At 38.6% G+C, this 26,363-nt stretch overlaps 4 protein-coding genes across 5 annotated transcripts; 1 reads left to right on the forward strand and 3 right to left on the reverse strand.

The window, feature by feature from the left end:
- Window positions 1-2,612: 2,612 nt before the first annotated feature.
- Window positions 2,613-7,205, forward strand: LOC130911822 (mimecan-like). The gene is made up of 6 exons (XM_057829395.1): window positions 2,613-2,726; window positions 2,824-2,887; window positions 3,092-3,256; window positions 3,341-3,543; window positions 3,665-3,757; window positions 6,739-7,205. The coding sequence occupies exons 1-6, from the start codon at window positions 2,643-2,645 to the stop codon at window positions 6,907-6,909; spliced, it is 780 nt and encodes a 259-aa protein (XP_057685378.1). The 5' UTR covers window positions 2,613-2,642; the 3' UTR covers window positions 6,910-7,205.
- Window positions 7,114-9,222, reverse strand: LOC130911823 (ubiquinol-cytochrome-c reductase complex assembly factor 5). The gene is made up of 2 exons (XM_057829396.1): window positions 8,971-9,222; window positions 7,114-7,395 (listed from the first exon to the last, which is right to left on the reverse strand). Exons 1-2 carry the CDS (start codon window positions 9,122-9,124, stop codon window positions 7,304-7,306), a joined length of 246 nt encoding a protein of 81 aa, XP_057685379.1. The 5' UTR covers window positions 9,125-9,222; the 3' UTR covers window positions 7,114-7,303.
- A 2,117-nt stretch (window positions 9,223-11,339) lies between these two features.
- On the reverse strand, window positions 11,340-16,032 carry kctd6b (potassium channel tetramerization domain containing 6b). Its single transcript, XM_057830725.1, has 3 exons — window positions 15,726-16,032; window positions 14,820-14,915; window positions 11,340-13,546 (listed from the first exon to the last, which is right to left on the reverse strand). Exons 2-3 carry the CDS (start codon window positions 14,844-14,846, stop codon window positions 12,860-12,862), a joined length of 714 nt encoding a protein of 237 aa, XP_057686708.1. The 5' UTR covers window positions 14,847-14,915; window positions 15,726-16,032; the 3' UTR covers window positions 11,340-12,859.
- A 5,500-nt stretch (window positions 16,033-21,532) lies between these two features.
- On the reverse strand, window positions 21,533-26,039 carry abhd6b (abhydrolase domain containing 6, acylglycerol lipase b). 2 transcript variants are annotated; one of them, XM_057830724.1, is made up of 9 exons: window positions 25,881-26,039; window positions 25,532-25,663; window positions 25,252-25,408; window positions 24,707-24,802; window positions 24,481-24,613; window positions 23,990-24,147; window positions 23,857-23,911; window positions 23,675-23,775; window positions 21,533-21,981 (listed from the first exon to the last, which is right to left on the reverse strand). In XM_057830724.1, exons 2-9 carry the CDS (start codon window positions 25,654-25,656, stop codon window positions 21,802-21,804), a joined length of 1,005 nt encoding a protein of 334 aa, XP_057686707.1. In that variant the 5' UTR covers window positions 25,657-25,663; window positions 25,881-26,039; the 3' UTR covers window positions 21,533-21,801. The 2 variants fall into 2 exon arrangements, with proteins under 2 accessions (XP_057686707.1, XP_057686706.1); XM_057830723.1 differs by having other exon boundaries at window positions 24,689-24,802.
- Window positions 26,040-26,363: the final 324 nt, after the last annotated feature.

A 26,363-nucleotide genomic window follows, 5' to 3' on the forward strand; every position in this document is an offset into this window, starting at 1 on the left:
GGGGACAAAAAAGGAAAAAATATGTATTTGAAATATTTAATATGAGAAAGTTTTTAAGTATATATCGAGTAGAACATAATATTTGATCAGACAATGATTTAAAAAAAAAAAAAAAATGTGAATGTAAAGTAAAATAAATTAAGGGTCATTTAGGGGCCCCTATGGTCCTGAGGCCCGGGACAACATACCCAGTTGCCCCCTCCCTGTCGATGGGCTTGCAAGTACAAGTAAAAAAGTGTTCGTTGAAAAGAATACTCAAGTAACGAGTAACATTGTGAGTAACTGCATACAATGTTTGTTTTTTAAATCATTGTATATTTTTTCTATGCACAATTTCATCGATATGAACTGTTATTATTATACTGTGTTATAACCTTATTACATGACCATATTAGGTCAAAATGATGACAAAGAAATCATCGAATTCAGACCAGAACAACAATATGAAACATTACCTTCCAAAGAGCATGAGTACCCTCTAGTGGAGAAAAAACATTATTAACTCTGACTGGTAATAATGGAGTTATGTTGTTGTTGTTTCGACGTCTCATTGGTGAAACTGGGATGGCCACTGTTGGCATCTCTGGCAATAATTAAGTCAATATGTAGAATAAAGACCAAAAATGTAACGACTAGTGTATCCCAAAGTTGTGGAGTAAGGGTAGTGTATCTTCACAAATCTACTCAAGTAAAAAGTATTGCGTGGTGAAACTACTCTAAGAAGTACTTTTTTTTTTTCAAAAAGTTACTTAAGTAAATGTAACTGGGTAAAAATAACGCATTACTACCCACCTCTGCTTATTTCCTCTCTACTTTTGATATAACCTGTGATTCTTCCACTTCATTATGTGATGACACTGGCCAAACTTTTATTTTTCATTTTCTGTTTCTTGAGTTATTTTAAACTGAGTTTATAGAATATTTGGTCGCTTATTTCAAATGAACTCTGTATGTTTTAGTTCTCATGCAATTGGTGTTTTCGATATTCGCATATTAGCCATAATTTGGGCAGATTCTTTATATATTTTCACCTAATAGCATTTTATCTTTTCAGTCCTTTGCCTAATTATATAATTTTTACTTGTTGTCAACATTTCCTTGCCATACTTGACAGATTTTTGTAGTACAGCACCTGCCACATTGTTCCTATTGTTGGTATGGGACAGACAATATCAGGTATTATTTTGATCCATATTGTTACTTTGTTACTTTATTGTGACAGCTAAATAGTCACTTTTTATGATTTTTTTTTCTATCTATTTTTTATATTGCATTGCACAAAAATATTCAAACTTGAATTGCAAAAAAAAAAAAAAAAAACTACTACTAATACTACTACTTACGTCTAATGGGTGGGGAAAAAAAGTAAGACAAGATTTGGATCAAACAGCCCAAAATTTTGCATTAATGCAAAATAAATATTTTGTTGACAAGTGTTATCGCACCTCCCACACCTCCCAAAAAGGAAGAGGGTATCTCATTGGCTGCCTTTGACGGTAACAGACGTCCAATCTATTTAACTGGGTGCGTTAATTGCACGCAACGCGTTATGATTACCCTCTGTGCAGGTTTAGATCACAAAATGCTGCGGTCGCGTGTTGATTCTTAGATGTAACCAATTATTTTCTTCAAATCTTCATTTATAACTCCAAATATAGATTCTTCATTTCACTCAAGAATGGGCCATTTTGAAACTAAACAAAAACTCCCATGCTGCCCAAATGCTGCTCTGTTTTCTTTTTTAAAAAAAAAAATTGAGTTATTCCTAATACCGTTTACAAGACTTGCCGAAACTAATCATCAGTACTACTTTGTCCTGTGCACTGAGCAGGAGCAATTTAAAACAGGTATTTAAGATGCACTCATCATCATATTTGCATATTTTGTTACAGGTACTATATTCATCCATTCATATATTGGTTTTACTTGCGCTATGCTCATAAACAGTTCTGCTTGGTGATAGATTATTCGTTGCAGTTCTGTATCTGCAAATGTATTAGTATGTACTGTATTAAAAATATGTGATTGCTTTTGTGTCATAGATCTGGAAAGTCAACATTCTATCTGGGATGGGTCCATAAACAAGCATTAAAATAGAGCATTGTAAATTAAATGCATGGGGTTTTCACATGACAGTATAGTAGTTTCGCCACCATTTTATTTAATTATTTTTCTAAATCTCATCAGTGGTCGTTATCGTTACCAGCGAATCTTTGCAATTTAAGTACGATGTTCATTTCAGTTCTGAGATCTCTTTCTTTGACAAGTCAACACCTTTTTTAAAAAGTCAAATGTTGCCTTTGAGCACAAAGTTTTACCTACCACTCAGTCTTCACTCTACACTAACCAAAATGCAATTTTTGGAATGCGGAAGCCAATCTTTACATGTGTATATTTTCAAACGTTTCCAATAAAACATTAGATTTTATTGATGATTTTCAAGGGCATGATTAGCACTAAAGAGCTGGGAGGGGGTGGACAGTTATTTCAACAAAATATATACAAAAAGAAAACGGCATCTATTGAGTTAAAGTTAATGTTTTACTCATGCTCTACACGCAGGCAGATTAATAAAATCTGGGTGGAACATTTTTTTGCTCTGTTCCAGTTTAGTTTGCAGAAGAGCAGACATCACAGCCACAATGAAGCTTCTAATAGCTTTATTCTTCCTATCTGTGGTGCTTTCATGGACAATGGGTGGTGAATCGAAGGGAGAAAACATGCAGGTAAAATGACATTTTTGCTTTTTTTGGGTGGGCGTGACTCTGACTAAATGTATAACCTGTGAGTATCGAGATCATGATGATTGACTTCTTTCCACAGAGTGACATGCATGATTATAACATCCTTCAAGACACTGACCAAGCTGTAGCTCCAAAAGCAATTGGTGAAGTTGGTCGAAACTAATTTACAACAGCTATTTCAAAGCTGATTATGCAATACTTGTAAAGGAATTTACCCACATTCGTGAATACAATTTAAGTCCTTATTATGTAATGAGGGTGCCGATCAAGTGTCCGTGTCCTAAATGCACTTTTAACAGCACAAAAACACAAATGAACATTCACTGATGTGTTATTTCCATTGACAGACATGCCAACATGTTTACTGTGTGTTTGCCTGACTGGATCCGTCTATTGCGAGGAGGTGTCCCCTGAAATGTCAGCAGTTCCTGCATTGCCAAAAGAAACAGTTTATCTCTTTGCACGCTTCAACAAAATCTCCAAAATAACTAATAACGATTTTGCAGACATCAGTAAGTAAACAATGTTATTTAAATCAATCCTTGCAGGAAACTATAATTTTTTTCTCTCCAAAACTTCCGTTTTTTTTTTCCAAGGCACACTCAAAATAATTGATTTAAGTTGGAATCTTATCACGGAGATTGAGGATGGAGCTTTTTCCAGACTTGCAAATCTTGAGGAGCTCAATCTTGCTAAAAACAGGCTGACTAAATTGCCCACACTTCCCATCAGGCTGATGTCTTTCAACGCCAACTTCAATAAGCTTACAACACAAGGTGTAAAGTCCACTGCTTTCAAGGTAGTAATCACCAAAACCCACACAATTTTGCATTCAAATGTTGCATGAATCAAACAGCTCAAGATGTGTTGTTGGTTTTGAATAAAAGTTAAAATTGATAAGCATGACATCATTGTTACAGAAACTCTCAAGACTGGCATATCTTTACCTTGGAAACAATGAGCTGACCGCTATTCCTCAACTTCCAGAATCTCTACATACTGTGCACCTACATGTAAGTTCATTTGTAATGGAACCGTGAAGTGAAAGGTCCCAAAATTATTCTAGTTCCATTGTCGTATTTATTGCTTTTTGGCGCCCAAGATAAATCCAGTCAGGGTACCCACTACACTGCCTAGATTTGAGTGCCTTGACTTAGGAATTTTTCCAACATATGAACCCTTCCTTATGGTTTGTTCTCAAGTGTTGCCGAGCTTACGTAGCTGAAGAAAACAGAGTCAGAAGAGAAAAATAAAAGGAACCAGTGCTTTGACAAGAGCTCCAGTGCTAGTGATACCTCCTAAAATGTCTTTTTCGGTTAATACACCTCAACGTATGACAGCATTCCCACATGCCATTAATTGCAATTTAATGTTTCTTTGCATATATAGCAGGCCATTTTGGGGCCCTAAGCAAAATAATGCAAAGGGGCCCATATTTTTGGCCCACCATTTCGTCACAGTGTACTGTGAAACCCATACATGCAATCCAACCCATACGTCGATATTTGGTATATTAATCAGATTTTGTTGCACTTCATACTCAAACTTCTCACCCCAAATGATTGTCAGTACTTACAGTAGAAAGCGCCAAACCTTTTTCTAAAAGCAGAAAGAAAGAAGTTAAGGAAGAACTTTTTTTTTTTTAAGCTTGTAATCAAGTATCAAAACTCACAAAAGTCACATAAAGCAAATTGTAGTAAACAAAATAGAATATAAATTAAACAATTGCCAGATTGGGGGCCCCCTAGTGGTCAGGGGCCCTAAGCAGCTGCATAGTCTGCGTATAGGCTGGGCCGGCCCTGATATATAGTTCTATAATGTTGTTTTGCTCATGGTAGAAGTACCACAAAGAATATGTATCCTGGTCTTAGCTTACAGAGGCGTTCCTTTTTCTCATCATGCCAGTCTTTTTGCCCTTTTCATCTACAGTATTTTATATTTTTTCATGTTGTCTCTTGATAGTTTGCTCACTACACTTCATGTTCCTCTCTCTGCTGTGTGCACATGCAGTGCATTAAAATCATTCTGCCACAGCGGTCACTGCACACTCTGACAATGAGAGCGCCACTGTCATCTACTGAAGTGGATGTGCATTTACAATTTGTTTCTAGTATGGTTTTAAAAAAAAAAGAAAAAAAAAAAAAAAAAGCTTGTCCTGTCCTATTTGAGAAGATTTGATGTAACATGGATCTCATTTAAAAAAAAAAGTACTATATTATAATATACTAATATATGTATATGTATAATATACATGTATCTATATGGTACAATAGCATATTTACAGTGGGGCAAATAAATATTTAGTCAACCACCAATTGTGCAAGCTCTCCTACTTGAAAAGATTAGAGAGGCTTGTAATTGTCAACATGGGTAAACCTCAACCATGAGAGACAGAATGTGGAAAAAAAAACAGAAAATCACATTGTTTGATTTCTAAAGAATCTATTTCCAAATTAGAGTGGAAAATAAGTATTTGGTCACCTACAAACAAACAAGATTTCTGGCTGTCAAAGAGGTCTAACATCTTCTAACGAGGTCTAACGAGGCTCCACTCGTTACCTGTATTAATGGCACCTGTTTTAACTCATTATCGGTATAAAACACCTGTCCACAATCTCAGTCAGTCACACTCCAAACTCCACTATGGCCAAGACCAAAGAGCTGTCGAAGGACACCAGAGACAAAATTGTAGACCTGCACCAGGCTGGGAAGACTAATTCTGCAATAGGTAAAACGCTTGGTGTAAAGAAATCAACTGTGGGAGCAATTATTAGAAAATGGAAGACATACAAGACCACTGATAATCTCCCTCGACCTGGGGCTCCATGCAAGATCTCACCCCGTGGCGTCAAAATGATAACAAGAACGGTGAGCAAAAATCCCAAAACCACACGGGGGGGACTTAGTGAATGACCTACAGAGAGCTGGGACCACAGTAACAAAGGCTACTTTCAGTAACACAATGTGGCGCCAGGGACTCAAATCCTGCACTGCCAGACGTGTCCCCCTGCTGAAGAAAGTACACGTCCAGGCCCGTCTGCGGGTCGCTAGAGTGCATTTGGATGATCCAGAAGAGGACTGGGAGAATGTGTTATGGTCAGATGAAACCAAAATAGAACTTTTTGGTAGAAACACAGGTTCTCGTGTTTGGAGGAGAAACAATACTGAATTGCATCCGAAGAACACCATACCCACTGTGAAGCATGGGGGTGGAAACATCATGCTTTGCGGCTGTTTTTCTGCAAAGGGATCAGGACGACTGATCTGTGTAAAGGAAAGAATGAATGGGCCATGTAGTGAGAGATTTTGAGGCAAAATCTCCTTCCATCAGCAAGGGCATTGAAGATGAGACGTGGCTGGGTCTTTCAGCATGACAATGATCCCAAACACACAGCCAGGGCAACAAAGGAGTGGCTTCGTAAGAAGCATTTCAAGGACCTGGAGTGGCCTAGCCAGTCTGCAGATCTCAACCCCATAGAAAATCTGTGGAGGGAGTTGAAAGTCAGTGTTGCCCAACGACAGCCCCAAAACATCACTGCTCTAGAGGAGATCTGCATGGAGGAATGGGCCAAAATACCTGCAACAGTATGTGAAAAGCTTGTGAAGAGTTACAGAAAACGTTTGGACGTTTTTGCTAACAAAGGGTACATAACAAAGTATTGAGATTAACTTTTGGTATTGACCAAATACTTATTTTACACCATGATTTGCAAATAAATTCTTTAAAAATCAAACAATGTGATTTTCTGTTTTTTTTTCTCCACATTCTGTCTCTCATGGTTGAGGTTTACCCATGTTGACAATTACAGGCCTAATATTTTCAAGTGGGAGAACTTGCACAATTAGTGGTTGACTAAATACTTATTTGCCCCACTGTATATTCAAACTGGTGACGTTACCTTCTAAATGAACAACATTAGTTCAAAACCTTCAGCTCACACATTTAACCTTGAAAGTTAGCTGTGCCTTTATGATTCATTTATCTCTCCGTCAGAACAACAAGATCAAAACAATGACAGACGAGACATTCTGCCAAGGAAACACCAGTTACTACATCCGAGCAAACATGCACGAGGTGAGACTGGATGGAAACCCCATCCAGCTGTGGAAGTACCCTTTCAGCTTCATCTGCCTGCACAATCTGCCAATCGGGTTGTACAACTGAATAAGACATGTTTGCCTTAGACTGAAGAACCAACATATAGTGAATAAGGATTTTTTTTCCTATAGCTGTTGCTACAATACAGTATTCAAATTAATATAGACATCTCCATAATCCAGCTAAAGCACCAGAAGTAACAGGAAATTAGCTTTTTTTTGTCATGTACTGAAAAGGACATTTTGTTTTCAGTCTTGGCAGGGGCTACTTTGTATTTAAAGCCAAATCAAACACTTCAGTGGTGATTGTGAACATACAGTCATTTATTTTGAATGTAAACCTACGCAAATAAACAATAAAAGGTGCAGGATTTTTCCATTATTTTATGCATTTAAGATAGGATGACAGAATTCCAAGGTTATGTCCATGATGAAATGCGCCAAGTCCAAACAGGTATCATTCACTTGGCTGTAGGCTCATTTAGAACGATGAAACCATCTGCTAATTTCTGTTGGTACTCCCTTTCTGATCGTTTCCTTCGGTAGACATCATCTAATAGGAAAAAGAGAGATGAGAGTGAAATCACCCCAATAGTACATTTAGAGTTCAATTTAGACTATTGTTAATTTACTGGGTATGGGCAACAATTAAAATGAAAATAAGTTCTTTTAGGTCTGACGGCTGTATAAAACTAATTTTTGGGTGAGGAATAAAAACCGGACCTTGGTTTTTCTATCCGCTCAAGTTATTTTCCTCCAGGTTACCTATTTACTATGTTGTTACTTAGTGCGCAACGATTAATCGATGAACTCGAGTAATTTGATTAGAAAAAAAGCTTTGAATTGAACTTTGCTGCTTAGAGTATTCGTTTAATTAAGAGTGACGATGAAATGGTTTGTTTTGAAAGTGTTGCATTTAGTTTTACTGATTTGGGTGGATACATTGCCCTGTGGCAACAGCTGATATGCCATAACTCGTTTAACATTGCTGAATCCAGCTGCTCCCTGTTAAGACCAACATAAGGCTGTACGTTTTTGTTTGCGCTAATGTTTAAGCATTCGTTTAGTTTAGATGTATATTTAGCAGTTTTTTTGTGGCAATATGTTTGAACGATTTGTTAAGAGGATTTTTTTTTTTTTTAATGAGCATTTTATAGCATTTAAGCTAGCAGACTTTTGCTACGTAAGTTAGCCAGTTGTTCCTTTGTTGTACTTCGATCCTCATTCACCTTTTTCCTTTATATTGTTTAGGCTAAACTCAGGTATTTTAATTTATTTTTAAATGCATTTATATCTCGTGAAAAGAACGTGCAACTCTGCAGGGTTTGAAGAAACACAAAGGAATTTTATTTTGTATTCACACTTCATGCTCTTTTGAAAGGGTAAGTGATACTTAGCAAGCCAAAATAAATATAACTGCAAGCATAAACACTTGTTTATTTGATTTACATATCCTAAAGTTTATTCTGCAATGCAAGAAATGTTTGTAATCCGATTCCTTGATTATTTGAACGAACTAATTGATAGATTAATCGATTACTTAAATAATCGATAGCTGCAGCCCTATTGTTATTTTATGCACACAACTAACCATATCCTTTGTAAGACATTATAGTGTTGGTTAAAATTGCAGTAGCGGTTTCTTTCATATTTCTTTGATATTGATTCATATTTAATAAATGTTTTTTTGTTTTTTTTTTTATGTTCATATTCCCTGATATTACTGGTATGATCAAACAACTAACAAGGTCAGCGCTCTAGAGCAAATACTCGAACATGACATTGATTTGCGTTAACTCATTTGTTTCCATTGACGGCGATAGACGTCCAATCCAGTTGAACTGTGTTAGAATAGATTTGACTTCTACTAGTGACAAACTAATATAAATTCTTGAATGATGAAAAGAGCCACGTAATTGGAAGTCAATCATCGTCAGTGGCAGTGAAAGAATTAAGTAAGAAGACTAATGTAAATGTAACTCCATTTAATTTTTAGGTTTGCTCAGCAACATGTTTCCAAAACTGAATTTATTAAGGTATCTGAGTATCAGAAACAACGTTGCCTTAAACAGATAAGGTTATAAAAACTGCAACAAGTGAATGTGTCACTATACTAAGTTACACTTACAAAACGTTTCTTTTCCTATTCTCACGTTGATCATGATCCACTCCATGACGCCCCCGATGCAAAAAAATAAAGGAAGAAATCTATACATGCCAAAACGACGTTTCCCAGGCACGAGGTTTAGAATTCGGCTTAGGGTTGTACTCCTTTGAAACATCGCGGGTTACACGTTAAACTACCACACAAGTTTAGCTGTTAAATTAATGTGGTTGTCAAGTCATGGATGTTTCCTAAATGTCCTTCCCGAGGAGAGCTTGGTGGTGCGCTTCTTTTACTACATGTTTTAAAAACCCCGGGCGGGTTATTGAAAGTAGGTCAGGTGTGTTTGCGTCAATATGACAATGCGTCAGAATCAAACGCACTAACAACAGACGTAATATCCGCCAGTAAATGCGTGTGCTCCGCTTTCACTTTTCGATGATATGAGAATGTAAAGAGGCAAAATTGTGACTTTATACAATTGAATGATTTTTATTATGATAGTACCCATGCCTATGAAATATCCCGCTTTAATTCATCTGCTGTTTAAACATGAGTTCTGCTATTCCATCATCTCGTAGCTCATATAAGAGGGCGTACAAGACATTAACAGCAGGGGTGAAAGTGGGCCAGAATGGTCAGGAATGCAGTTCCGGTATAAGATTTAGGGCCAGAACGCAGTTCCGGTATAAGATTCAGGGCCGGAATTCTATTCTGGTACACGGTGCTTTGATGCGGAAAATATGACATAAAATAAACATTGCTCCACTCATTAAACCAAATATATCAACAAAAATGCATATTCTAACTGAGGAAAAAGTTAGGACATCCTACTCCCTTTAGCTGATATAACTTCAGTGAGACGCTTTTTGTAGCCATCTATCAGTCTTTGACATCGGTCTGAAGAAAGTTTGCCCCACTTCTCAACGCAAAATACTTTCAACGGTGAGATGTTCGAGGGGTTTCTTGCATTTACAGCCCGTTTCAACTTACCCCACAGCATCTCAATGGGCTTAAGATCTGGGTTTTGACTCGGCCATTCCAGGGCTCACCATTTCTTTTCGGCCAGTCCTTGGTGGATTTGCTGGTATGTTTTGGGTCATTGTCATGTTGCAGGGTCCAGTTTCGCCTCAGCTTTATTTTTTTCACAGATGATCCCTCATGTTCCTTAAGCACCCTCTGATACGCAATAGAATTCATAGTGGATTCTATGATGGTGAGCTGGCCAGGTCCTGCTGCATCAAAGCATCCTCAAACCATGACATTTCCACCTCCATGCTTCACAGTTTCTATGAAGTTCTTTTCCTGGAATGCTGTATTGGGTTTACGCCAAACATGTCCGCTATTCTGGTGTCCAAATAATTCAATTTTAGATTCATCTGTCCAAAGAACATCAACGTCCTGGTCTTTGTCTACATTCACTCTGGCAAACTTTAGTCTTGGCTTTATCTTCTTCTTGGAGACCAAAGATTTCCTCCTTGCACACCTCCCATGAATGTTAAATTGTGTAGTCTCTTTCTGATTGTAGAGACATGCACTTTCACATCAACAGTAGCAAGTGCCTGCTGTAGGTCCCGCGATGACATTTTAGGGTTTTTGGAGACTTCTTTTAGCCTCTTGCAGTCTGCTCTCGGGGTTCTTGCTTGGACAGCCAGACTTGGGCATGTTGGCAGCTGTTTTGAATGCCTTCCACTTGTGGACTATTTTTCAGACAGTGGAATGGCGGATTTTATATTCTTTTAAGATTATTTGAAATCCCTTACCAGACTCATAAGCGTCGACAATCTTCTTTCTGAAGGCCTCAGACAGCTCCTTTGATCTAATCATGCTGTTTACTCTCACCTCAACAATCAGTCACTGTTGAAACTATTCTGCGTTGAGGAGTGCGACAAACTTTCTTCAGACCAATATCAAAAACTGGTAGATGGCTACAAAATGCGTCTCACTGAAGTTATTTTAGCCAAAGGAGGTAACACAAGCTCTCAGGTGGAAGGGTGTCCTCTTTCCTCAGGATATGCATTTTTGTTGATATATTTGGTTTAATGAGTAAAACAATGTTAATTTTTGTTGTTTACCTGCAATTAAATCACTTTCTTTTCCAGAGATAAAGAAAAACAACATCAGACATTAATATGTAAACATTTCTTAATAAATAACTGAATATTTCATGGGGTGTCCTAATTTTTTCACATGACTGTATGTCTATCCTCAAAAAAACTTTTTTGGTGTTATAGTCAAAATATTCACAGGAATGTGGCTGAATAGATGACATGTGTTAGATCAGTATATGGATAGAACAAATGATATACAGGCGATGCAAAAGTGATTATTCAATAACATGAGATATTAATTTGGTTAGTTCATACTTGGGACTAAGATCAAGCTACAAAACAAATTGACAAATACAAATGTTGATTTATTGATGACAAGTATAATAACATGAAACACATCTACTAAACATACATTAAACACATGCAACAACTACAAGGGACGGAGGAAAGAAAGTACCATTCGAATTCCAAAGCACTAGACTCTTTCAAACTCAACTTTCAACAGAAATGGACTCAAAGTTTATACAGTATTGTATATATTTTTTTCTTGCTAGACAGAACAACTTGTGAGGCAAAATGTCAATTTTAAATCAAGTCCTACAGCAACCGAAGAAGGTTGCTGAAGCCCAAAGAAGGCATTTTACATGCTACTTTTCATGGTGCGCAACTGTTTATTTGGCCTCTCTTTGAAAGTGTTGAACACCAAGACAAAGAATAATTTAAATGTATACCACACGCGCACACACACACACACACACACGGCACAGGGAACAGTTGCCATTCAATGCTACCCATTCACGACATTGTTGCAGAATAAAAGCTGCAGGATGTATTGCTCTTCCAAAATGTACAACATACATTTGTATCACTTACAGCAATGATATGGAAGTTTTTACCATGGCTTTTTTTTTTTTTTTTTTTTTTTTAAAGGTGCGCTTCATGTATAGTCACTGTGATGTCTTCTCAGTCATATGACTAGTTTAATACATGGAATGTGAGGTGGGGTATTATTATTGCCACAGGGAAATTATTCATTTAAATTTTTTTTGAAGCCAACAATTTCTCTTTGTTCATCTATCTATGCATGCAACATACAGTGACAGGCAGAACAATTAAATGCACTTGCGCAGGTCGTCGACGTTTTTGAGGCTCCATTTTTGTTCATCTGTGTTCAACGAAACAGGTCCACATTTTACACTCAGGAAATTTGACATTATAATTTTTACACTTTTGTGAAATTTTTGTATGGTGATGAGTAGGCATGTGCATGTATGAGATTCTGACGGTACGATAACCTTAAGCCAAAATATCACAGTTTCACGGTATTGCAATAACAGCTCTAAAATGTGTCACTTTGAGATGTCTAGCCGAAGTATTCCCATACCAACGATTTCGTTTTCTTTGATGGGATGAAAAAAGTTCAGGAGTTTCACCTCCTCTGGCCATCGTGTAGCACAGCTGACTCATTGACACTGAGCAACAACTGGTGGGGGAGGGTTGAGCCTTGCAGCTGCAAGCGAGGGATTTCTCCATGCATTTTTTGGAGAGTATGACAGAAAATTTTGGCGATTTTGAACCCTTGATGTTTTCATACCACAGTATACCTTGAAAACAGTAATCGGCACATGTCTCGAGGTGAGTCAGTAGATTTTGTAATGGAAAAGCAAGGGCCCAAATTAGGTTAATAGACACTGCTTCAAAGTGTGAACGGTGCTTGATAAATAAAGTATTGATTGATCGATGAAGATAATTTTTTGAAGTACAAGCAAAAAAAAAAAAAAAAAAAAAAAAAAACCTCCCTTTATGCAATGTGCATGGGCATTTGACCTTGAAATCACACTAAATAATGTAACAGCAATGAGTCAGTCTTCCACTATTTGTGCCGGTCTACAGAAAGTCCAGTGGTGCTCTACAGTGTTTTCATTGGCCCGCTCGCTCATGTGGTGGACACGCGTGTTCCGTATGGTGAAGCCTTGTTTCATGATGTAGTCCATGAGGTGAACTCGCAGGGACACCTCCTGATGATAGTCACACGGCCCGAAGGTGAAGGACACCTGGCAGTCTCTGGTGTCCATCATGTGTTTGTTCCACTTGGTGAAGTTGTTGGAAATGCCCTCCAGCAGGGCATGGACCTTCGTCGTTATGGTTAACTGTGTGATGATAACAGCTACTGGGTTGGAATATTTGGACAGTTTGCGGGTGCTGGAAAGTTCCACAACCTGCTCAAAGATGTCCGGAGGATACAGCGGCTTGGGATCACTTAAGCAATGTATCAAGGGTTCGATCTGGTAGAAGTCTGCCTCTTTCCTAAGTAGGTCAGTCTCTGTAAAGTCGGCTGGGAGGGTGAGTTCCGAAGTCCGCAAAAAGTTCAGGATGTACCTGAAAAGCGTTCCGTCGCGGTCAATGAAGTAATTTCCTTGGGAATCGCGGGCTGTCGGGAAGTCTCCCCGGAACATGGCCCCCAGCATGGAATCCGGATAACGCTGCAGTGTGGACAAGCTGGTCGTGTAAAGGTGACCTCCTACGTTTAAGGTAACAGGAGTAGTCATCTAAAGCAAAGGATAGTGAGAGAGGGATGACATTTTTGATGCATTCTTACACAAAGAGAATTAAATCAATTACCGATGGGGATGCACCAATACCAATATCACATCAATTCGTGCCATCCGTTATTCCTACTTGTTACATTCCAGCCTCTATGATTGCCTCTTGTCTATGTGCTTCTTTTACAAAGCACCCATATTGTTGACTGAGACCTTGTGCTCCAGGCTACATTTAAGTGAAATAGGGAGCAAAACTGTAAGAAAATCATGAAATGGTATCTTAAAATGTCTATCACGTGTTGTCACTCTAAATAGCCTTAAATTTGAGTGAAACATACGCTATTTTCTAGTGAAGCTTCTGGTTTGAAATTATAATATTTGGCATTGCACAGTTGTTTTCAAATACAGTATTCAATGCAAATAGAATATTTTCATTGAATTTTAAACCCAATGGTACTTGGTATCCGCAAGTACTTTTCTGGCACAAATGCATCCTCTTTATAAAAGAAATAATTTTGTTGTCATCTAAAAACTATACCATAGTACCGTATTGGCCCGAATATAAGACGGTGTTCTTTGCATTGAAATAAGACTGAAAAAGTGGGGGTCGTCTTATATTCGCGGTCTAGACATTATACCCATTCACAACGCTAGATGGCGCCAGATATAGTTGAAGCGATGTTCTGTCATGACAGATCTCAGCTACTCTCACGTTTAACCAAATTGCATTACTTTATTGCAATGTTTTTCCTTATTCAGATTTGTTTCAAGACTAGTTAGTTAGACTTCACTTTGATGGTTAATGAAGTTGTTGAAATTTTGTTGTTTTATCACAATAGATTGTTTTATTTACATTTAAAAAACCAGAAGCCATTCATTTACGAATGTGATTGCACTTTAGTTTACATATTTAAATGTTCAGCTATTAAGATTTGAATAAGGCAAAATAACATGTTTTTTCTCTCAAATATATTGTTATAATCATTTGTTTCAGATGTCCTGTAATTATTTTCTATATAAAAATTAATTTGGTGTTCAAAAAGTCTTCTTTACAAACTTGAGTCTTGAAAAAGGGAGGTCGTCTTAAAATCAGGACTGCCTTATATTCGGGCCAATACGGTAAATCTTAAATGTATTTTGTATTGTATTTTTCAGACTCTGAGCACACTGGGACACTGTACAATGGAACAATAAAATAAAAGTAATAATTATAAACACATGATTAAAAGGTGTATGAAATTCTTAACAGATTTGATAATGATTCTTAGGCATCACTTACCCTATGGCCCCAGCCTCCATTATCCATTTGTGGAGAAATACCCACTTGGTCAGGACCAAAGCACAGCGAGGAACAAACGTGGTTTGGCTTAATTCACTTTCCCCATGTAATACAAAAACAGAACCCTCATCAAAATCATCAGTACAATTTGTGCGTGCTTATTATAATCAACAGTTCAAATTATTAAGAACTGGCAGTGCCTAATTCGTTTTTGGATTAATTATGCCTAGTTCATTTCCAAGTAGTAATCCTCACCATCCACTGCAAAAATGAAAATGTCACTCTACTGAAATTATAATGCATTTGATTATAATTTATGTTGAATAGGACCAGCACAAAATCTCCCAATTTATCAATTTTCTATGCACTCTGGGTCAACGTTGAAGTAGAACCCATCCTGGATGTCATTGTTGTGAGACTGAGTACAACCTGGACTGGTTGCCTGCCGATCACAAGGTATAATAAACATTCAACAGTAAAAACACATCCGTGGACAACACATGCAACGTAGATTTTTGGGTAAGGAAATAAACTAGTATAATTCCTCACAACCAAAGAGAAAACATGGAACAAATATCGAGTACTGTCGAGATTCGAACCCACAACCTGTGAAAACTTAAGGGCTATTTGCTAACCACTCGTTCACTGTTATCTCCAATGCAAGAGAACGTTGTTTAATCGCAGGCATAGATACAAAGCAGCATGCCAAGCACAAAAGCGAAGTATTCGCAATGTGGTGTCAATTTGAAAACATATCTGTCAAATATCAATTGCAACAAAGCAAAGAACGCTACCTAACTACTAGCTAGCCCGCTAGCTAGTACGGCTAGGCAGATGTTACGACGAAAGGATTTGTTTGCCAGTTGTTCATTTTAGACCTCACAAAACGATTACGTGCAAGCTCACCGACTATCGCTCCTTTGGATTCTCAAATGTTTTCGTCCCAAACGACTGCTTGAGGATGCTGTTTTGCAGTGCAGATGTTAGGTAGTAAAAAAATGTCCACCGCAGCCGGAGAATCTGCAGTTCTACAGTCCTGCCCGTTTACTCGCGTCGTTACGGTAAAACGCCATCGCAGCCCCTAAACCAAATCGACACATAGCCCCGACGGGACCGACAGAAATAAAATAAATTTGAGCAATCTGGTGCGTAGTATTTTGATCAATCATTAGGTTTGGGTTTCACGGCAAAACTAGTTAGATCAACCCCATGTCACTAATCTCGCTCTGCACAGTTTGAATCGAGGTAATTGAACTTGTTGAGGAGGTTTTATGCACAAGGTTTCCTTTCCTCCGGTCATATTTTTGGGTATAGAGTCTGCCTCTAAACTCTTTCAAAGCCTGCCATTGACGACAATACACGTCAAAGGGTTGGTCTGGTAGTAATCATTCACTCCTCTCCTCTTCAGTCAATAATAGAGGTGTAACGCATGATGGAATGGTTTTCATTGAAATATCCAACATGTGCGATAAACAAAATTGTCAAAATAAAAAATTACTTTTATTTCTTTAGTTGAAATGTTACTGATCATGTAACGGAATTAATCGTGTCACTTTGTAATATCAGCAAATAGTTTCAATCAATTTATCAAATATCACAAAAATCACACACCAAAGTATCAGTTTTGTATTATATCATCATGCAATTGGTGATTTACCCCAATGTTCAATAGCAGGAAATTAGTTAACACAAATGGGTTCTCTTAAATTATTTAACTAGCAGTTATGTCATGTGTTCACTGTCTTTTCTACCACAAATGTTATTATACATATATATATATATATATATATATATATATATATATATATATATACCGGTATATATATATATATATATATATATATATTAGGCCTGTCAAAAATAACGCGTTAACGACCATGATTAATCTGGAAATATTAACGCATTAAAAAAAAAATAACGCAATTTACCGCTCACACTAAGTTTGGCCACAACTGCCCCCCGTAGTCCCACACGCTGATGTTTACATTCTCCGCACGGCAATGCAGGACAAAATGCAGCCAGCCACTATGAATGAGGATGATGACCCAGGATTGCTTCATGGCAAATTCCGTTTTAAAAAGCTGCCTAATGGAAATCTGGATAAAACCAGAGTTGTGTGCACATACTGCTGTGATGAACTGTCCTTCCATCGAAGCACAGAAATTCATCAATTTTTGAAAATGAGAAGGCAACGAAGGTGGAGCAACTAGCCAGAGCTACGTTTGTTGCAATGACAGGAGACCACTGGACATCGATAAGCAACCATAATTATCTCGGAGTAACAGCACACTTGATCGATGATAGCTGGCGGCTGCATTAGCTGGCGTTATGTGTTGTGAAAACAGAAGAAAGACATTTCGCTGAAGCATGTGTTTGTCAGTTTCTGGATGTTGCTAAAGGGGGGGGGGGTAACAGACAAAGTTACTACTATTGGAACAGATAGCGCTCGAAATATGATGGCAGCAGGCAGGAGTCTGACATTCGAGCATTTGCCTTGTGCTGCGCACATGATACAGCTGAATTTATTTGTGTGAAATGTTCAATTTAACAGACAAGTTGTTTACACATTTTTTGAAACACTAGCTATTGTTACTGTATTGTGCTTGTCTGCTCTTTAAGTTGGCAGTTCATTTTGGGTAATATGCCAAACGGTAATTGAGTTACTGTGGCGGATGCGATGCTTGAGTGAGTCTTGTTGGCCCGTTGAGCAGACGAGTTGTTGTGTCCGGTGTTGTGCCGAAAAATAGACGCCCCGCGTGAAATGTCCCCCCTGACGGGAACGCTTATTTATAACGCTTTATTGAGCGATTATTTTATTTATTTATTTTTATTTATTTGTTTATTTTATTATTGAGCACCCACACGTCACTCGTACAAACAGCTTTTTCTTACCAATCGATGGAAATGGAAACGATTCTCTTGTACCGTGAATATGTATTATTTTACTCTGCTTGAACTAATAAATGTCATACCTGTGTGATTATCATTGGGTCATTGGTATTTTGTGTAATTTATTTATTCAAAACTGATTTTACAGTCGTAGATCCATTACTGTAATGCGTCCATGAAAACATTTGATGTTTTCACCTCAATAAAGCGTTATAAATCGGCGTTCCCGTCAGGGGGGACATTTCACGCGGGGCGGCTATTTTTCAGCACAACACCTGTTGGCCACTTGGGACTCTCTGTGAACTCTGAATTCAGCGGTAACATGCACGGCTCTTAAGTGTCTGTCACGTGACTGTGACGTAGCCGGTAAAGCGCTCGGCCAACTGTACACACAAGTTCCGTGGGTGAATTATGTCATATAATGAAGGGTCACCACACTACATTGTTAGTCTGAGGCATTTCAATCTGTTAAAGCTCTTTGCTGTATAATACAGACAATTTATTTTTATACGTGCTGAGTTGTTAAATAAAATTTTAAAACTCTATTTGGTTAAGTATTAATTCATTCACACATCATACATTTAATCTTAAAACAAATTTTAAGTCAATTATAGTATATTCCTAGATTTTTTTTTTTCCTGAAGAGCAACTTTATTCATCCCGAGGGAAATGTGATTAATCATGATTAATCACACAGATGACATATGATTAACTCGATTAAATTTTTTAATCATTTGACAGCACTAATATATATATATATATATATATATATATATATAAATAAAATTCTTTTTATTGTTTTCCAGTCACAAGTTAAATTTAACATGCATTTCTCTGCAATGGAGTCCAACTTGTACACTATGTCTATACATACTGTACATGCAACCCCGCAAAAAACAGAACAAAAAACACACACATGCACACACAAACAGCACCTCGTCAGTCATAAAGAATACCGTATAATAGGTCAGTGTCCCCACAGTTCAGCAGAGCCAAATAGCTCTACACAGCGCTCCCCAAAAATCAGCATGCAACAATGTACAGTGGGGCAAATAAGTATTTAGTCAACCACTAAATATGCAAGTTCTCCCACTTGAAAATATTAGAGAGGCCTGTAATTGTCACCATGGGTAAACCTCAACCATGAGAGACAGAATGTGGGCAAAAAATCTAGAAAATCACATTGTTTGATTTTTAAAGAATTTATTTGCAAATCATGGTGGAAAACAAGTATCTGGTCAATACCAAAAGTTCATCTCAATACTTTGTTATGTACACTTTGTTGGCAATAACTGAGGCCAAACATTTTCTGTAACTCTTCACAAGCTTTTCACACACTGTTGCTGGTATTTTGGCCCATTCCTCTATGCAGATCTCCTCTTGAGCAGTGATGTTTTGGGGGTGTCGTTGGGCAACACAGACTTTCAATTTCCTCCACAGATTTTCTATTGGGATGAGATCTGGAGACTGGCTAGGCCACTCCAGGACCTCGAAATGCTTCTTACGAAGCCACTCCTTTGTTGCCCTGGCTCTGTGTTTGGGATCATTGTCATGCTGAAAGACCCAGCCACGTCTCATCTTCAATGCCCTTGCTGATGGAAGGAGATTTTCACTCAAGATCAGTCGTCCTGGTCCCTTTGCAGAAAAACAGCCCCAAAGCATGACGTTTCAACCCCCATGCTTCACAGTGGGTATGGTGCAATTCAGTATTCTTTTTCCTCCAAACACGAGAACCTGCGTTTCTACCAAAAATTCTATTTTGGTTTCATCTGACCATAACACATTCTCCCAGTCCTCTTCTGGATCATCCAAATGCTCTCTAGCAAACCGCAGACGGGCCTGGACGTGTACTTTCTTCAGCAGGAGGACATGTCTGGCAGTGCAGGATTTGAGTGCCTGGCGGCGCATTGTGTTACTGATAGTAGCCTTTGTTACTGTGGTCCCAGCTCTCTGTAGGTCATTCACTAAATTCCCTCATGTGGTTCTGGGATTTTCGGTCACCGTTCTTGTTATCATTTTGACGCCACGTGGTGAGGAGGGAGTTGAAAGTCCGTGTTGCCCAACGTCAGCCCCAAAACATCACTGCTCTAGAGGAGATCTGCATGGAGGAATGGGCCAAAATACCAGCAACAGTGTATGAAAAGCTTGTGAAGAGTTACAGAAAACGTTTGGCCTCCGTTATTGCCAACAAAGGGTACATAACAAATTATCGAGATTAACTTTTGGTATTGACCAAATACTTATTTTACACCATGACTTGCAAATAAATTCCTTAAAAATCAATGTGATTTTCTGTTTTTTTTTTCCACATTCTGTCTCTCATGGTTGAGGTTTACCCATGTTGACAATTACAGGCTTCTATAATATTTTCAAGTGGGAGAACTTGCACAATTAGTGGTTGACTAAATACTTATTTGCCCCACTGTATATTTGAGCTTTGGGTCCGGTGGGAGGTGCGGCCACATACCGTATATCACTAACGGGAAAGAGAAAAAAACAACAACAAACACACCAACAAGAAAGCAATAACTGGTTATTCCAGAATCTGAGGAAAGTTCAAGGCCCTAGCATACGTCAAGAAAGGGGTCCATTTTGCATAAAATTTGTTTCTGCAGTCCCCAAGCGTACACCGGTGTTTGGCCATTCCTTACTACGCGGCAAAACGTCCTTCACAATGCTAAGCGTGCTTGCGCATGCATCCACACGCATGCGCACATTGGTTAGAAGCGGCGAGTACTCACTATTTGTGTTTTTATTTAGTTATCTAGAACCTTTTCACTGCCTCAAAGATACTTTTTGCATGTATTACCCTCTCATACTTTTAACCATTGTGTTTTTTTTGTGTTAGCTTTGAAGCAGTTGACCACATTAGTCACGTAGCGTATTTAAACCGTCTTTATTTGATATAACTACATTTAAATATTTCCTGCAGGCATTTTTTTATAACGTTATTCCTGAATGCATCTAAACAAAACAAGTTTAGAGCGCACAGTAGTACTTTGGGTGTTAAATTCGACTAATGTAGGACCTTTCGCCGATGTAGCAGATTTTGGCAGAACACCGGATCTTCTCTAGGTGAACACAGTTTAAAATTGACTGAATCCAAAGTGTGTGAGAGGGTGAGATTGGGGATTTCCATGCAAGTAGTATCAGTCGCCTTGCCAAAAGGGTAACAAAAGGCGATTCTATCCCGATCCATCTTGGATAATTCCAACACAGATGAGGATGTTCCAAATAGCGCTATGGTGGGGTCTGGACTTACAGTATTTGTCTGCGGCATATTTCTGAAACTGTCTTTAATACCTCCACCCAGAAGTTATATAAAGATGGGCAAGACCAGAACATGTGGGTATGATTGGCTGGTGATTGGTTACATCGTGCACAGGTTGAAGTAACATCTTTATAAATCTTGGACCATCTGTCCTTAGTCCAGTATGCTCTATGGATAATTTTGCACTGAATAAGACCATGCCGTGCGCAAATTGATGAGGAATGAACTCTTTTCAGTGCAGCCTTCCCTACTTCCTCCGAAATAATCCCACCCAGTTCCTGTTCCCACAGTGCCTTAGTAGGTGCTAATGAGACATTTTGTAAACTACAAATTTGGCCATAAATAATCGATAGACTGCCCTTAAGTGAAGGTAGAGGTGTTAGAAATGTATCCAAAGCAGTCTCCTCTGGTAAATCTACCACAAATATTATTAGACTGTTTTTTTTTTTGCCTTTGTAGCAATACATTTTTGGCACGAAGGTTTTCAGGTATTTGTATTTATTTGCATCTTTCATAATGTGGAAAATTGAGTACCTGGAGTAAAGCCATTAGAACCAGTACAGTCAGATACACTCGAACACTGTGCTGCCCCTTTATTGTTCACCCATTGACTAAACTATAACATTCTAATCAAACAACAATCTGAATGTGTTGCATACAGAATTGAAAAATCACTGTGAAGTTGACTTGTACTGATGCACAAAGTTCAGTCGGCTCTCATATCATATAGCCCCGCCCGCAGTAACTAACTTTGCTCCCTACAGTTTCATTAAAATCAGTATGGGACCAGTAAGCACGCATGCGCACGCGCACAATTTGATTTCAGGTTGATTTTTTTGTGCCGCCTCTTGCTTCTTGTTGCAGGATAATGAACTGTAGCATGAGTTTGGCTGTGCGACAAGGCCTCTCCATCACCACAGAGTGGCCACAGTTCTCCAGTATGTCCACTCTGCATCCTGGCAAGATTTCTGCAATGACTTCAGCTCCAGACACATCAACCACCTGGGTAATAACACATATGTTAATACCTATGTTGACATTTTATATGGATTAAAAATCTTTTAGATTCTTCACCGCAAAAAATATGCCAAATCTTTTTTTCAGTAGCTTTTCCATGATATTGATATCGCAACAGTGTACAAATTGTGATCTCCTCTACTTAACATTAAAGAGCAGATGACACAAGAAAAAAAGTCTTAAATGGCATTATTATGTGAATTAGAATCATATTTTGAGACGATTCGACTATATACAACAATTTAGAAAGGCACAGATGACGAGAAATTAGTCTTTTAATCTGCCTGTTAGCCACGCCTACCATTATAGGGCTTTAGCGTCCCCAACAGGTGGATGACGTCAGCGGTAGACTGGGCTCATCGGTTTTACTATTCAACCCATTGAGGGGGAATTATTCAGAACGAGGAAAACGCGACGAAGAGAGCCGCAAAATGTCATTGTTTCAGTCTCTCTACTCCAATATTTTTACAGGATATTCTTTTTATCCAAGTATTTTTCCCCAATAGCTATATAAATGGCTTGAGAAGGACCAGTCAGCCCGTCGAGGGGGAACTATTCACAACGAGGAAAACGCGACGAAGAGAGCGGCAAAATGTCATTGTTTCTGTCTCTTTACTTCAATATTTTTACAGGATATTCTTTTTATCCAAGTATTTTCCCCAATTGCTAAATAAATGGCATGTTCATGACAAATAACAGTATTGTGCTGAATGGAATATGAAATAATAAAAATGCATTTATTCAGGACGACATGGCAAAATTACTCCATAATGGTCAAAAATGTCGACTTCACCTTTACTGTCGCTCCTCCCGAACGATATTTTATGACACCTAAATCGGACATATGTCATTTCCCTTCCCCGGCTTCGGAGAATGTAAACAAACCAGAAGCCGTGACAGCTAGCCGACATGCTAACCCAAACCGAGTGATGTTTCAAAGTCTTCCAAGTGGAAAATCACACATAACTATCCTGGATTATTTGACATGACGACCCGGTTGTCAATTGTCTTAGTGGATCGGCAAACCGCCCGGCGGAGAGCAATTTACAGTTCGTTCCCCGGAGGAGGGTGGCTGGATTTGTTGTGCAGCTAACGTGGTGCTGCTAATGACCATTAGGAGAGCTTTTTACATGCCTATCAATGATCAAACGTAAGTAGTCCTTCATTTAAAGGAAGTTTGTAGTGTTTACTTTGTAATCGCTGTATTCGTTTTTGACATAATACAAAACAAGATGTTTACTCACTTCCTCATAAGTCCAATGGTCCCACAGTAAATATCCACGGTGAATGGGAACCTTTTGAAACTCCAAAAAGGCGCATACGCCTCTCCCTCATACAGAATGATTTTTCTGCAGCCGTTTGGCTGGCGTGATGCGAAAAATAAACGTATTAATCCGCAAAATCAGCTGAATCCTTCGTCCTCATACACAACAGTACACTGTAGCGTGAAGAGGACGTCTTCTACCGTACACGTCACAGCGCCCTCCTCCTCAATGCAAGACCGAAGCCGGAAGTCACTCATTTTCATGGCGCGGGATTCAAAGAACTAAATAAAAATAGCGATCGCTTCCACACACATCCAAGCGGCCCATATCATTCAGGGGCATAAAATACCGCGTGTATTATGAAATAAACATGCTTTTTCGTGTCACAGGCACTTTAAATGGATAGACTTTACCTGGTCCTTTTTGCCCCATATCACTTGTACAGGTGCAGTGATGAGATGCAAGTGTTCCTGTAAGGCATATCTGGATTTCTCACTAACAATCTCGAGAAACACTGTTGAACAAAAGGAAATACAATTACAGTGGTTGTTTCACGCATGATAAACCCAGAACCAGGATTTTTAAATGAACCAACCTTCTTCATAAAATGAGTTATGAGGCTCTCGGACATCCACTAATCCTTGGAGAATCTAAATGTGATCCAAAAAGCATGACGTGATGCAACTGTTGAAGACGGAATTAGTTCCACATAGGTTACTGAACCTGACCTGCTGAGGAATCTTGAAGCGAACATGTGAACACAGTCTGAACATGTCCTCCATCTCCTCCGGTGTGGTTGGGATCAGTGGAATATTCAGTGTGTAATTACTACGTTCCAAGTCTTGCAGATGATTATCAAATTTGGTCTCACATGGATGTTTGATACCTTTAGGATGAGGAAATGATACACACCAGGAACTGTTAACCACAGGTTGGTAGTGGGAAGCTAAGCAGATTTATTCTGGTAACTTTTTGGATGTGTTCTATAGTACGGTACTACTGAAGGTAGTTTTAACATATTTTGTACTTGAGTTTTTTTTGTTTGTTTGTCTTTATTAACCTCTACTTTCAATGTTACACGAGGCATCATTACTTTCTCCAGTTTTCATAAATAGTTAAGTACCAGTACTCTTTATTGCGTCCATATTTTGGCCTCTCTAGCCACATCTGTGAAAAGCATACTGTAGAAAGGAGAGAAAACAGAAATGCAAAGACTGACCATCTGGACAAATAAGAGTCAGACTGCAAATTTCAGAAGGGTAGGTGGCGGCATACACCCCAGCTACATTTCCCCCCATGGAGGTCCCAACCATATGAAAAGGTTTCCTGTTTAAGCGAATGGTTTCTACAAACTGAGAAAAATGAAGACCAAAAATGACTGTTAAATGGAAATGGTGAGTCATTTCATGGCACTTTCTTCAGTGTACCTGATGAATCCTTCTGACCTGACCCACAATGGAATAATCCTCTGTGTTGGTGCGTGTCGTACCCTCATGGCCTGGCATGTCCACACACAGGATGTGCAGATGTTTTGGGAGGTACTGGAAGAGAGAGCACAGCTCAATGTATATCGATGCATGGTCGACAGACAAAAAATTACAGCTACTTTAAGGGGCTCAAGAAGACGCAGTTACATTATTTTTGTATTTTTATATCACTTGTGAACACAGTCATGGTGCCCACCATGCTAACAACCATCTAGCCTTTAGGCTAATTTTGGGGTAAAGGCTTGGTTTTTTTCCCCCGATTTGTCTTAGCACAGTTGGCAGTAAAAGACGTTGCATTCAAAGATTTGCTAAACGATCAACCGTGAATCTTGAATTTTAGAAGATTGGGGGAGGGGGATAAATAAACAAAACTGTCTATTAGTCTTTCTGTTTCAAGCATAGCGTGTCCTTCTGATCTGGACTTCTGGATCATGGTCATGGTGAACAAACAAATGCCAGTGATCTGGTTAAAATGAACGGTTTTCTCCATGCTTTGGGCTGACCTTGACAAGTGTGAGCCAGGTGTCTTTATGAGCAGAGAAGCTGTGCAGCATCAAAATGGAAGGTCTCATTCCTGGCTTTCCTCGGCAAGAATAACAGAAGCGGTAGCCTCCACAGTCTGCATAGTGGACCTGGAGACCCAGAGTTCTCCTCCAGTACCTGCACAATCAGCAATGCTCAAGTCAGTATTTACAGAATAAGACTGAAGTAGCTTTAAATAACCAAATACTTTGTTGGGGCAACTTTCTCAAATATAGCAGAAATTGCTGTTTTCAGCCTTACCAATAGTACACTTTAATGAGTGCGGAGGGCCACAAAAGGAAGGAAGCAACGAATGCCAAAATGGGAATAGCCAGTGTTCCCCCAGCAATTATAATCAGATTCACAATGTCTAATTCAGCTGCCATGTTGTTCCTGGTTGAAACACAATGTGTATCCATGTAAAGTATTGCACATATTACAGGATGTATGGTGGTTGGTTTAATCATGCATCAAATATTTTCTCAGAGCGCTTCAAATGACTGATAATCTTACATTTTATCAACAAAAATTTACATTTGGTTATAGTCAGTTTGTGTTCCTAAAATATGACATTTCTTTTTCTGAGATCTATTTAAACAAGTGGACTTACTACTCAGTTGATTCAGGCAGTCACAACGCTGGTCCAACTCTGGGTTACTTTGAAGGTTTTAAATTTAAAAGACAGCAGGGTCGATTTAAATTCCAGAAATTTGCAAAAGCTTCATCCCAGTGGTGTGCAAATAGTTCTGCCAGATTATGCTGGCTCTAGATAAACTCATTGATTAATAGTCATCACGGGGAGGCAACTGGGCCACTGGATTATTCGGTCATTCTTTTAAAGCAAACGCACAAGTTGAATTTTACAAATTACATTTAGTAAAATGCAGTGATGCAAAAGCAAAATGGAAAATTGTGCTGTGTAACTTTTAATTGTGACCATCCACATCTAGAGCAAGTTTAGTGTTTGACCAATGAGCTCAGGTTTCATGCACTAAATGCACCACTGGGTGTCATGAGAGAGGCTCACTTGTGAAATATATTAATGATAAACAGTGGCACCCAGGAAGCATAGTGGGCATAGCACCAAAAATGT

This window comes from Corythoichthys intestinalis, chromosome 2 (assembly GCF_030265065.1).
Source record: "Corythoichthys intestinalis isolate RoL2023-P3 chromosome 2, ASM3026506v1, whole genome shotgun sequence".
Taxonomy (NCBI): Eukaryota; Metazoa; Chordata; class Actinopteri; order Syngnathiformes; family Syngnathidae; genus Corythoichthys; species Corythoichthys intestinalis.

Coding starts and splice junctions, on each gene's coding strand:
- kctd6b (XM_057830725.1), bottom strand. CDS start 14,846: ATGGATAATGGAGGCTGGGGCCATAGG. Junction 13,547..14,819: donor ATGGAGGCTGGGGCCATAGG/GTAAGTGATGCC, acceptor CCTTTGCTTTAG/ATGACTACTCCTGTTACCTT.
- LOC130911822 (XM_057829395.1), top strand. CDS start 2,643: ATGAAGCTTCTAATAGCTTTATTCTTCCTATCTGTGGTGCTTTCATGG. Junction 3,544..3,664: donor TAAAGTCCACTGCTTTCAAG/GTAGTAATCACC, acceptor TCATTGTTACAG/AAACTCTCAAGACTGGCATA. Junction 3,758..6,738: donor TACATACTGTGCACCTACAT/GTAAGTTCATTT, acceptor TCTCTCCGTCAG/AACAACAAGATCAAAACAAT.
- abhd6b (XM_057830723.1), bottom strand. CDS start 25,656: ATGGCAGCTGAATTAGACATTGTGAATCTGATTATAATTGCTGGGGGA. Junction 24,803..25,251: donor CCTGGCTCACACTTGTCAAG/GTCAGCCCAAAG, acceptor TCTCTCTTCCAG/TACCTCCCAAAACATCTGCA. Junction 24,614..24,688: donor AGGTCAGAAGGATTCATCAG/GTACACTGAAGA, acceptor CATTTTTCTCAG/TTTGTAGAAACCATTCGCTT.
- LOC130911823 (XM_057829396.1), bottom strand. CDS start 9,124: ATGTTTCAAAGGAGTACAACCCTAAGCCGAATTCTAAACCTCGTGCCT. Junction 7,396..8,970: donor AATAGGAAAAGAAACGTTTT/GTAAGTGTAACT, acceptor TTTTCCTATTAG/ATGATGTCTACCGAAGGAAA.